We start from the raw sequence: 12,476 nt of genomic DNA on the forward strand, positions 1-12,476 counted from the left end.
TTCTCATCATCATTGTTTTTGTAATTCACTTTCTCTAGCAAAACTAATATACAATTTAATTAGAAGGTCTGACTTGAGTACAAGAATATATAATTGTTGAATCCACGATTTCTTTGAATGAACTCAGAGTCAGATATATCTTTTGTGCAACGAGTTGATCAGAATTTAGAAGTTTCGATTTCAATATAACACATAAAACATCGCAAAGAATATCAACAAATATTAAATTCTAAATTTGTATAATCACAAAAATTCAGCTTGAACTCATAAATTCTAAATCCTATTTTCGCCCGTGCACTGTTAGCAATGAAAACGACACAAAGGGCAAGAAGCATTCTTTTCCAACCACTTAAGCAGGCAATGGGAGTGACAAAAATGAGAACAAGGCATGTATGTTATTTCTTCCCCAATTGAAGGTTTGTCTAAGCAAATAGGGCACTCCTCCTCATCATAATAATCCTCCTCTTTCACCACTACTTTTCCAAGTTCTTCAATCAACGCTGCCGCTTCTTCCTTTCGTCTCGCCTGATAGAAGACAATAGAAACGACAATAGGAAACATTGTTTCACCGGCATTTGAATTAACCGAAGCCAATTCATGAGCAAAGGAAGATATCTCAAAAACAAGATTATGTTGATGCTCTTCCAATATGCCAAGAGATCCGAATAACGGAATTGCGGAGCGATTGAGATCAGTAATAATAGAATCGGACCTTAAAACAACAGTTTTTGAGGTATATAAATACATAGATGTTGAGTCATGAGAAAAGTAGACACGAAACTGAACCACGAAGTCTGGATTGTTAGGGTTGCCGCAAGAGGAAAGCTGTGAAGGTGTAAGGATGGTATAGTCGGAGTAGATGTTGCTGTCGAACTCAAGATTGAGAGTCATGGTTTCTCTTTTAATTCTTAAAGCCCTAAGACAAACTTTGAAGGCAAGCGGACATGCTTTTGTAATGGAGAGTACGTAGACCAAATCCCTCTTGTTTAAGGATTCGAATTTCCCAAGTGTTTAGGAAATCTTTGCGGGCCAATGATGGAATTATGGTATGGGGTTAAATAATGATGGAATTGTTAAGTGAATATGTTTTTGTTCTTAGATATTGGACTAGAAATGGGATATACGAGGTGTAATATAAAAATGTATTTAGTCTACACTAATTAAGTTGAGATAAACTCTTATTATCAGTTTTATTTTGAATTTTTTAAAGTACTTTGGAAGAAAAGTCTTGAAAAGGGGCATTTTAATTATTTTAGTGTTTATTCCGGGATTGTTATACTACTGCTAATGTGGGATTGGAATATTATTATAATTGTTGTATTGTTACGAAACTTAGCTCAAAGTAATAATATAAAACAAGAAAATAGACATGAATGTAGGGAGCAAGAGATGAGAGATTCTTATTTCTTTCGTATATTCAAGTATATACGATGTGGTGCCAAAACCCCCTATTTATAGGATTACATAGAGACATACAAAAGAATTCCATAAACATGACATTAAACATTTGAGATCATGGAGGAAGATCATGGGAAGGTTATGGAGGTGTGGGAGTTACAACTATAATGGTGAGAAGTAGTGGGAGTTATCTACATAATGGAGAAGAGTAGTGGGAGTAACTTCTTTAGGAGTTATAGACATCCACTAATATAATTGTAATATTTCATAACACTCCCCCTTGGATGTCTATAGACAATGTGCCTCGTTAAAACTTTACTAAGAAAAAACCATGTAGGAAAAAATCTTAGTGAAGGAACAAGAGTACACATATCTTGTAATACGCATTACTTGCTGTCTCATTAAAGACCTTGCCAGGAAAACCCAGTGGGATAAAATCTTAGCTAAGGGAAAAAGAGTACAGCGCATATTTGCCCCCCCTGATGAAAACATCACTTTTGTTTCTCGGAGACGACGAATTCCAAGCTTGTATAATAACTTCTCTACTATTGAGATCGACAATGCCTTGTGAAGAAGTTTGTCAAATTATCACTTGAACAAATTTGTTGAACAACGATCATGTCTGAAATAGAACTTTGGTGATATATGCTTTATTTTGTCTCCTTCAATATATCCTTCTTTCAATTGAGATAAACAAATATCATCGCCTTCACTATTATTGGAATATTTTCTTCACGAAAAAGTCACACATCTGTTGTGTGTTGAGTCACTTGCTTTATCAGTTGCTAGTATATTTACATGACTTGGATAAGTATCAACAATTGACTGCCTTGTGAAATAATAATATGGCAGTACCCTCACATACAGAATGAACTTCAGAAAATGCCTGCATTTGCATAACCAACAAAACATTGACAGTATCTGTTAGAATAAACAAATCCATATCATAGATTCCTTTTGCAATATAACACTAATCGTATTTCAATACACATAGGAGTAAAACTATATCTCGCTAGAATATTGTTATACTTATGGTTCTAGCAAGATACATTAGTCCATCAATTGCACTAGACACAAAAATAAATCATGTACACCATAATTACTCTAATCCACATAAGGATCTGCTAAAACTTTAATAATTTAAATCCTTCAAGGATTTTCATTATAAGTATATTGAGTTTTTTATGTATTGCGAAATTAAAACCTGAAAATTATTTTATCCACCATAGGAGAACATATCTCCATATAACTAATGCCGGAATATTATGAAAAATCTTGTGCTACAAGTCGTCTTTATGTCGATCGACTTGATTTTTCATTTCACTTTCAGGTGTTGGGACTATCCGTCCAACTTTGCATTTTCCAGGTGAAGTCAATTTTTATTTTTTTTTGATTTGGCCAATCATTTATCTGTCCAAATTCCATGACAGATTTGAGCTCAAGATCCTCGTCAATATTAATAATATTGAACGCTACATTATATTAACAATATCGTCGACGATCATTTACATCGGTTCCGTCGTTACCCACTAAAGACATAATTTATTGAGATCTCTTTATCTCTTTATTTTCAGGTACCTCAGCCTCTCCCATGAGGTCTTGTGAAGTGTTATGTCATTGTGCTCTTATAAAGCACTCGCCTCCTTATTATGACCATCTTGAACATTTTCTCTCTCCTTCTTCAAGGAGTTTTATCTTTGGAACCGATTAGTCTATTACGCTTCATGCGTTCCATAGACTATGTCCATCGTGGACTTTATTCTATTTGGAGCATTAGAGCTGAAATATGACATTTAGTTTTGGGTCAGCAAATGCGCATGGCAATATTTTGCAAATGAATTATCACTTGAACTTCAAGTTCATATTTTCATGTACGAGGATCTAAGTGTACTCATAATAATTCATTCCATGTATTACTTTTTTCAGCTGCTCATTTTCTCCCCCTAATGTTGGGATCACCAACACATATCCCCAACCTTCTTTGGCGACCAATCTTTGTGCATTGTGGTGGCACAATTAAATCATATAGTACATCCATTTTTCTAGATGAATATATTTGGTTCCTGACCCTGAACCAATTGTGATGGGGAGAGTGTATCGTAACTTGTTGGCTAGATGCGTACAAGTGCTGTTGTATATTAAATAATACACTTCATACAAAATTTCTATTTGGAGTTTTGTTCTCATAACCAATGGTTTAGCTATAATTGGAGACATACAATTTCTACTAAACCAACTTGGATTTAAACCAGCATTATCATCACAATTTACATTCTGGAATTGTGCTCTAATAATTTGAGCAAGCAATCTTGCAAAAGCCAAACTACAAGTTGATAACAAACGCACATGTGACCATAGAATATATGCATCTATTAAAATTATATAATAGTAAACGGTCCACATGGCAGGTGACTGGGCCCACATATATATATATATATATATATATATATATATATATATATATATATATATATATATATATATATATATATATATGTCACCTTTTATACGTTCCAAAAATTAGGGAATATAATTCCAACCCCAACTGGTATAGTAATCAATTTATCAAGAGAACAAGTCGTACATGAGAATTCTCGAAGAATCTCCTAATTCTTCAATATATGTCAATGTGAATTCTAAATTATTTTTTCGCATCATAATTGAACCGGGATGGCCGACCGATCGTGTCAACTAATATTTGTTTCAGTAAACCTCTAGTTTACTTGGCATGTGATTCCATCATCATGATACATCTGTAGTACAAATAGAAGAAAAATCGGGTAACCTTTCATATTTACCCGGTATGTTATAGTAATATGAAGGTAATCGATCTTCCTTTCATTTATAGTCTCAAAAGCCAACCACTTTGGAAAATATATTTGAAACTCAATAAATTTCATTTAAGACTTACTACAATATCAATGTCATGAACAATTTTATTAATCCGAATAGTAACCATTTAGTTCTTCCGGAGCTCTTCATTAATTTTGTACTACATGATCTTTTGTCATACCATTCATATGGTAAATGTCTCCTTCACGGAAAAAATCATATCATAATAAATTGTCATGGTCAAAGTCATCATAAGCAAAATCATTTCTTGCTTTAAGTTTGCCTTTAATAACTTTTTATAAGGCATGGAAAAATATTTTTGGCGTACCACATGTACACGACCATGACATATCCATGTAACCACATTGTAATATTCATTATCTTTATTTCTCTCAAACCTCCCGTAGAGGTGAGTTATAGTATTTATTCAACCCTGCATAAATACATTCATAATTTGTATCACATATATATTTTCACACTCACTTCAGGAATAATTCTGCATTTACAATGCTTATCACAAGTCACATTCTTTCAAAAAAAATGGACTATAACGTCTGAGCGTGCCTCATATTTATAGACCATATTGATACACAATTCCTTCACATTTCAAGGATTATTTTGAGAACCATTATTGTTCTCCTTTTTATAATTACCATAATGATGACTATTATTATTTTGGTCTTTGGCACGCCCACATTCATTAGTCAACCACTTGTCTTCATTTAGATTTATTATGCACCGCTATCACATTCACTTCAAGAATGGAGCAAATCAAGTGGGACAAGCTTCATGTTTTTTCATGAAAAATATATTATTTTTCATTAGTCATCATTAGATCATCAATATGATGCATTGGGACTCAAACCCAATGTCTTACCCATATAAAAACATGTTAGGCCATAATGAGTTGGTACTCAAATTCAACTCTTATCATCATAGTGCGTCAGGACTTGAACCCGATGTCTTACTCTTATGGTGCACTGGGACTTGAACCCACCGTCTTAAAACCTCTTTCAAAATATTGCTATTTCAGGAGCAAATTCGAGATATATTACATTCACTTTAGAAAATACATGTGTAAATTATAAGTCTATAGTGTTGCAATCTTCTATACCTTCACTTAATATGTTAGTTGAAAGTACAAGAATAATTTAAAAATCATATACTGGTAGTACAAGTAATGCTCTTATGTTTTGGAGGAGAAATTGCTCCTGAACATTTTTTTTACGTTCATCGAGAAAAGGAAAACTTAGCATTGTTTCTCAATCAGAATGCATGTTGTGCTGAATCACACTAACAATTATATATCTAACATAATATGTAGCCTGCATATAACTCATATATTTGGTTACTAGCACCATTTCTTAAAATGAGAAGGGATTGCTTTTATGTAAGGACAATCGTACTTAAATATAATATTTATGGGATGTAATTTTAGTCCAAAATCTCATGAATTTAAAGCAAGTAGAGATAAACACTAACCAACACATAATAAGATGATACTTCAAAATTAAGTCGAGAAAATGTCATCACCAAATCGGGACTGGCTTGAGATGCAATAGTAGTTATTATGCTAGTGCAGTATAAAAGTTTACCTTTGTCACGTCCCTGATTTTCCACCCTCGGGAGTCGTGATGGCGCCTACTCGTAGAAGCTAGGCAAGCCAAACTTAATTACTTTTCGCTTAAAAAATATAATCTCCCCTTTTTAACAATTTATGGCAACAATATCAAACAACGAAATTAAATAATAGCGGAAGTCTTAATTATAGAAACTGAATAAAAATACGGAATAGTCAATATAAACCTCTACCCAAGACTGGTGTCACAATACTCACGAACTGCTAAGAAATACTAAATACAAATGTCTGAAAGAACATATAAGCTGTTTGTCTCGAATACAAGGAGGCAACAGACTAAAAAGAGAGAATAAGGGAGACGTCGGGCCTGCGGACGCCTGCAAGGCTACCTCGGGTCTCGCTGGACTGAAGGCCTGCTCCCGTACTAATGCTACTGCTGCTGATGCTCGAAACCTGGACCTGTGCAAATAGCACAGAGTGTAGCATCAGCACAACCGACCCCATGTGCTGGTAAGTGTCTAGCCTAACCCCGACGAAGTAGTGACGAGGCTAGACTGGACTACCATATAAACCTGTACAATTATATATATACAGCGGAATTGAAAATACAAGACAAGTAAACAATATGGGAGGGGGAGCATGCTGTGGGGAGATAACAATATAAATAGTAAATCCAGAATAACAATCTAAGGGCAGCTTGGAATTTACAGCGGACAAGAAACAAATACCCAAATAAACACACTTGTATCAATAATTGTTGCGGCGCGCAACCCGATCCCAATATATAACAACACTGTTGCGGCGTGCAACCCGATCCATAAATATCATTGTTGCGGCGTGCAACCCGATCCATAACATTTAACATTGTTGCGGCGTGCAACCCGATCCATATCATTTAACATTGTTGCGGCGCGCAACCAGGTCCACAAATATCATTCAATGCACGGCATCACCCTTCGTGCTTTAACACTCTTCCTCACCCAATCAACAATCACAGACAAAGGGATAAGGGAATTAACAGTTCATAATAGAAGTCCCGGCAAGGGAACACAGTTAAACAATAAATCCCGGCAAGGGAGCAACTCAGTAACTCATTCTCTTCTTTCACTTTCATCTCGAAATTTACATTATCACTTGAGCCAATGCTCCAAAGATTTACTTATCTCATATAACTCACAATTTGTATTCCAACTCGAGCCAATGCTCCACGAAATTAAATATCACAATTTCCTTTCTCATACCCTTTACAACATATAGAAGTCATCAATCAAACATGGAAGTTATAACCAAAACAAAAATATCCGCAACATAAGGACTCACGGTCATGCTAGACACCAATGTATAGAAACTCGTCACCATACCTATACATCGTACTCGATCAATTAGCAAGTAGCAAACAAGACTTAACTTCTATTCCCTCAAGCTAGGGTTAAACCAAACACTTACCTCGACTTCCACGGCCAAATCAATCCACAACAACCGCTTTCCCTCTCGAATTCGGCTCCAACTCAATCAAATATATACAATAATGACTTCATAATATCAATATATGCTAAACAAATCAAACTCAATGTCTAATTATAGGAATCCAAGCTTTCTTCCCAAAAATCCCAAAATCGCCCCCGGGCCCGCTTGGTCAAAACACGAGGTTCGGACCAAAATCAAATCCCCCATTCACCCACGAGCCCGAATATATAATTTATTCTCAAATTCGACCCCAAAACGAGGTCTAAATCAAGAAAAAGTAAAAAGCCCTAGTTCTACCCATTTCCCCCAATTTCTACCCTAAATTACATGATTTAGGCTTAGGAATTAAATAAATAATGATGGAAAATGAAGAAAACGAGTTGGGATTTACTAACCCAAGAGGTCTTGATGAAAGGAAGCTTCAATGGATGCCTAAGGACCTTGGAGAAGAAGAAACTCAGATGTTTTTATAAAAATTTCGCGACCACACTGTTCAGAAACTTAAAAATATAACTGGGCGAAATTGCCCTTCGCGTTCGCGAAGGGTAGGAGCTGACAAGCCATCGCGTTCACGATTGGACGAGTGCGAACGCGAAAAGGAAAATACTGGGGGGTCCAAGATTTGGCCTACGCGAACGCGTGAGGCCTTATGCGAATGCGATGAGTGAGGACAATAAGCTTACGCGATCGCGAGATATGGTATGCGAACGCGAAGGAGGAAAATCTGGGGCTTCCCGAACGCGTGAGCTTGTTCGGGAACACGTAGAAGGGGGGCTAAGGCAACGCGAACGCGAGATAGAGGGTGCGAACGCGAAGAAGAAAAGGTCTGTGCACCTGTTGCAGATTTTCTACAATTTTGCTAAGTCCAAAACCACCCCGAAAACACCTCCGAAACACTCTCGAGCCCTCGGGGCTTCTAACCAAACACATACACTAACTCAACAACATCCTACGAACTTAATAGTGCGATCAAATCGGCAAAATAACATCAAAAACAATGAATCAAACCTCAAAATCAATAGTTTTACTTCAAACTTCATAAACTTTCAAATTTAGAACTTATAGTCCGAAACACGTCAAACGACGTCCGAATTCAACCAAACTTCACAGAAATATCTTATATCACATATAAGACCTGTACCGGGTGCCGGAACTAAAATACGGGCCCGATACCAACACGTTCTAATCAATTTTTATTTCCATTTTCCTTAATAATTTCCAGAAAATAATTTCACACAAAAATTCATTCCTCGGGCTTGGGAGCTCGGAATTCGATTCCGGACATACGCCCAAGTCCCATATTTTCCTACGGACCCTCCGGGACCGTCAAATCATGGGTCCGGGTCCGTTTGCCCAAAATGTTGACCAAAGTCAAACTTATTCATTTTAATACCAAATTTTAGCATTTTTCACAGAATTTCACATTTAGGCTTTCCGGCTACGCGCCCGGACTGCGCACGCAAATTGAGGCAACCAAAAATAAGGTTTTCAAGGCCTCGGAAGCACGGAATGAATAGGAAAACAGGTGATGACCCTTTTGGGTGTTCACATTCTTCACCTCTAAAACAACCGTTCGTCCTCGAACGGACAAAAGAAAGAAGTACCTGAGTCGGGGAAAAGATGGGGATAACGGCTCCGCATATCAGACTCGGACTCCCAGGTCGATGCCTCAGGAGGCTGACCTCTCCACTGAACATGAACAGAAGGAAAACTCTCGGATCTCAACTGACGAACCTGCCGGTCCAGAATAGCTACCGGCTCCTCCTCATAAGACAAATCCTTGTCCAACTGGACAGTGCTGAAATCTAACACGTGGGCTGGATTGCTGTGATACCTCCGAAGCATGGATACATGAAAAACTGGATGCACGGCTGATAAGCTAGGGGGCAATGCAAGTCTATAAGCCACCTCTCCCACTCGATCAAGAATCTCAAACGGACCAATGAATCTAGGGCTAAGCTTGCCCTTCTTCCCAAACCTCATCACACCCTTCATAGGCGACACTCGGAGCAATACCCGCTCACCAACCATGAAAGCTACATCTCGAACCTTACGATCTGCATAGCTCTTTTGCCTAGACTGCGCTGAATGAAGCCTATCCTGAATGATCTTGACCTTGTCGAAGGCCTCCTGAACCAAATCCGTACCTATCAACCGAGCCTCTCCTGGCTCGAACCATCCAATCAGAGACCGACACCGCCTACCATATAAAGCCTCATAAGGAGCCATCTGGATGCTCGACTGGTAGCTGTTGTTGTAGGCAAACTCCGCTAAAGGCAAGAACTGATCCCACGAACCTTCAAAGTCAATAACACAAGCCCGGAGCTATCCTCCAAAATTTGAATAGTCCGCTCGGACTGCCCGTCCGTCTGGGGATGGAATGTTGTGCTCAATTCAACCCGTGTGCCCAACTCTCGCTGAACTGCTCTCCAGAAGTGCGAGATAAACTGCGTACCCCAGTCCGAAATGATAGATGCCGGCACACCATGAAGGAGAACAATCTCCCAGATATAAATCTCAGCTAATCTCTCGGATGAATAGGAGACTGCCACAGGAATGAAATATGCTGATCAACCTATCGACAATGACCCAAACTGCATCGAACTTCTTCCGAGTCAACGGAAGTCCATAGTGATCCTCTCCCACTTCTACTTGGGAAGCTCAATCCTCTGAAACAAACCACCAGGCCTCTGGTGCTCGTACTTAACCTGCTGACAGTTCAAACAACGAGCCACATGTGCTACAATATCCTTCTTCATTCTACGCCACCAATAATACTGCCGCAAATCCTGATACATCTTCGCGGCGCCCGGATGAATCGAGTACCAGGAACTATGGGCCTCCTCCAATATCAACTCTCGAAGTCCATCCACATTAGGCACACATACTCGGCCCTGCAATCTCAAAACTCCATCATCATCTAAGGTAACCTGCTGGGCACCTCCACGTTGCACCGTGTCTCTAAGGACACACAAATGGGGATCATCAAACTGCCGATCACGGATACGCTCTAATAATGAAGAACGAGCGACCGTGCAAGCCAACACACGACTGGGCTCAAAAACATCCAGTCTCACGAACTGATTGGCTAAGGCCTGAACATCCAAAGCAAACGGCCTCTGACTGACTGGAATAAAGCAAGACTGCCCATACTGGCTGACTTTCTACTCAAAGCATCGGCCACCACATTGGCCTTCTCCGGATGGTATAAAATGGTGACATCATAGTCCTTCAACAACTCCAACCACCTCCTCTGCCTCAAATTCAACTCCTTTTGCTTGAACAAATACTGAAGACTCTTGTGGTCATTGAACACCTCACATGCCACGCCATACAAATAGTGCCTCCAAATCTTCAAGGCGTGAACAATAGCTGCCAACTCTATATCATGCACTGGATAGTTCTTCTCATGAATCTTCAACTGCCTCGAAGCATAGGCAATGACCTTGCCATCCTGCATCAATACTGCACCGAGCCCAATACAGGAAGCATCACAATAAACTGTATAAGGCCCTGATCCTGTGGGCAAAACCAACACCGGTGCCGTAGTCATAGATGTCTTGAGCTTCTGAAATCTCGCCTCACACTCGTCCGACCATCTGAACTGGGCACCCTTCTGGGTCAACCTGGTCATCGGGGCTGCAATAGACGAAAACCCCTCCACAAACCGATGGTAGTAGCCTGCCAATCCCAAGAAACTCCGAATCTCTGTAGCCGATGCTGGTCTAGGCCAGTTCTTGACTGCCTCAATCTTCTTTGGGTCCACCTGAATACCCTCTATGATACAACGTGACCCAGAAATGCTACTGAACTCAGCCAGAACTCACACTTGGAGAACTTGGCATATAACTGACTATCCCTCAGAGTCTGAAGAACCACTCTAAGGTGCTGCTCGTGCTCCTCCTGGCTGCGGGAGTATACCAAAATATCATCAATGAAAACTATCACGAACATGTCCAAATATGGCCTGAAGACTCGGTTCATCAACTCCATAAATGCTGTTGGGGCATTGGTCAACCCAAATGACATGACCAAGAACTCATAATGCCCATACCGAGTACGGAAAGCTGTCTTAGGGACATCAGATTCCCTAATCCTCAACTGATGGTAGCCAGATCGCAAGTCAATCTTGGAGAATACCCTGGCACCCTGAAGCTGGTAGAACAAATCATCAATCCTCGGCAGTGGATACTTCTTCTTAATCGTTACCTTGTTCAATTGCCGGTAATCTATGCACATCCTCATTGATCCGTCCTTCTTATTGACAAATAACACTGGCGCCCCAAGGCGAAACACTGGGTCTAATGAAACCCTTCTCTAGCAAATCCTGCAACTGGTCCTTTAACTCCTTCAGCTCCGGCGGGGCCATACGATATGGCGGGATAGAAATAGGCTGGGTTCCCGGAGCCAAATCAATACAGAAATTAATGTCCCTGTCGGGTGGCATGCCCGACAGGTCTGAAGGGAAAACATCTGGAAACTCCCGGACAATAGGCACAGAATCTATAGGAGGAACCTCAGCACTGGAATCACGGACATAGGCCAAATAGGCCAGACACCCCTTCTCGACCATACGTCGAGCCTTCACGTACGAAATGACGCTGCAGGTAGAATAACCTAGAGTGCCTCTCCACTCTAAACGAGGCATACCTGGCAACGGTAAGGTCACAGTCTTGGCATGGCAGTCCAAGATAGCGTGATAGGGTGATAGACAATCCATACCCAATATGATATCGAAGTCAACCATCTCTAAGAGCAACAAGTCTACACGGGTCTCAAGGCCCCCAATCACTACAACACACGAACGATGGAATCGGTCGACCAAGATAGAGTCACCCACCGGTGTAGACACATATACAGGAATACCCAAAGCATCACTGGGCATGACCAAGCATGGTGCGAAATAAGATAAAACATATGAATACGTAGACCCTGGGTCAAATAGTACCGAAGCATCTCGATCACAAACCAGAACCGTACCTGTGATGACTGCATCTGAAGCCTCAGCCTCGGGCCTGGCCTGAAGAGCATAACACGGGGCTGGGCTCCACCACCCTCAACCGTATCCCTAGGTCGATCTGCTGCTAGCTGACCTCCACCCTGGCGGTCTGAGCTCCACCTCTATGACCTCTACCTCCACCTCTGGCACCTCTACCCCCACCTCTAGCTGGCTGCGGAGCATCTAGTGCCTGAATCATAG

At 40.1% G+C, this 12,476-nt stretch overlaps 2 protein-coding genes across 2 annotated transcripts; both read right to left on the minus strand.

The window, feature by feature from the left end:
• On the minus strand, nucleotides 301–891 carry LOC109226002 (uncharacterized RING finger protein P32A8.03c-like). Its single transcript, XM_019390804.1, has one exon. The coding sequence runs from the start codon at nucleotides 889–891 to the stop codon at nucleotides 301–303; it is 591 nt and encodes a 196-aa protein (XP_019246349.1).
• LOC109226413 (RNA-directed DNA polymerase homolog) lies at nucleotides 11,096–11,515 on the minus strand (the record flags this gene model as incomplete). The annotated part of the gene is made up of 1 exon (XM_019391184.1): nucleotides 11,096–11,515. A coding segment is annotated over exon 1 (420 nt), but the record flags the coding sequence as incomplete, so codon positions are not given.

This window comes from Nicotiana attenuata, chromosome 5, assembly GCF_001879085.1.
Source record: "Nicotiana attenuata strain UT chromosome 5, NIATTr2, whole genome shotgun sequence".
Lineage (NCBI taxonomy): Eukaryota > Viridiplantae > Streptophyta > Magnoliopsida > Solanales > Solanaceae > Nicotiana > Nicotiana attenuata.

What these genes read in the sequence shown, in the direction of transcription:
- LOC109226002 (XM_019390804.1), bottom strand. Translation starts at nt 891, where the DNA reads ATGACTCTCAATCTTGAGTTCGACAGCAACATCTACTCCGACTATACC.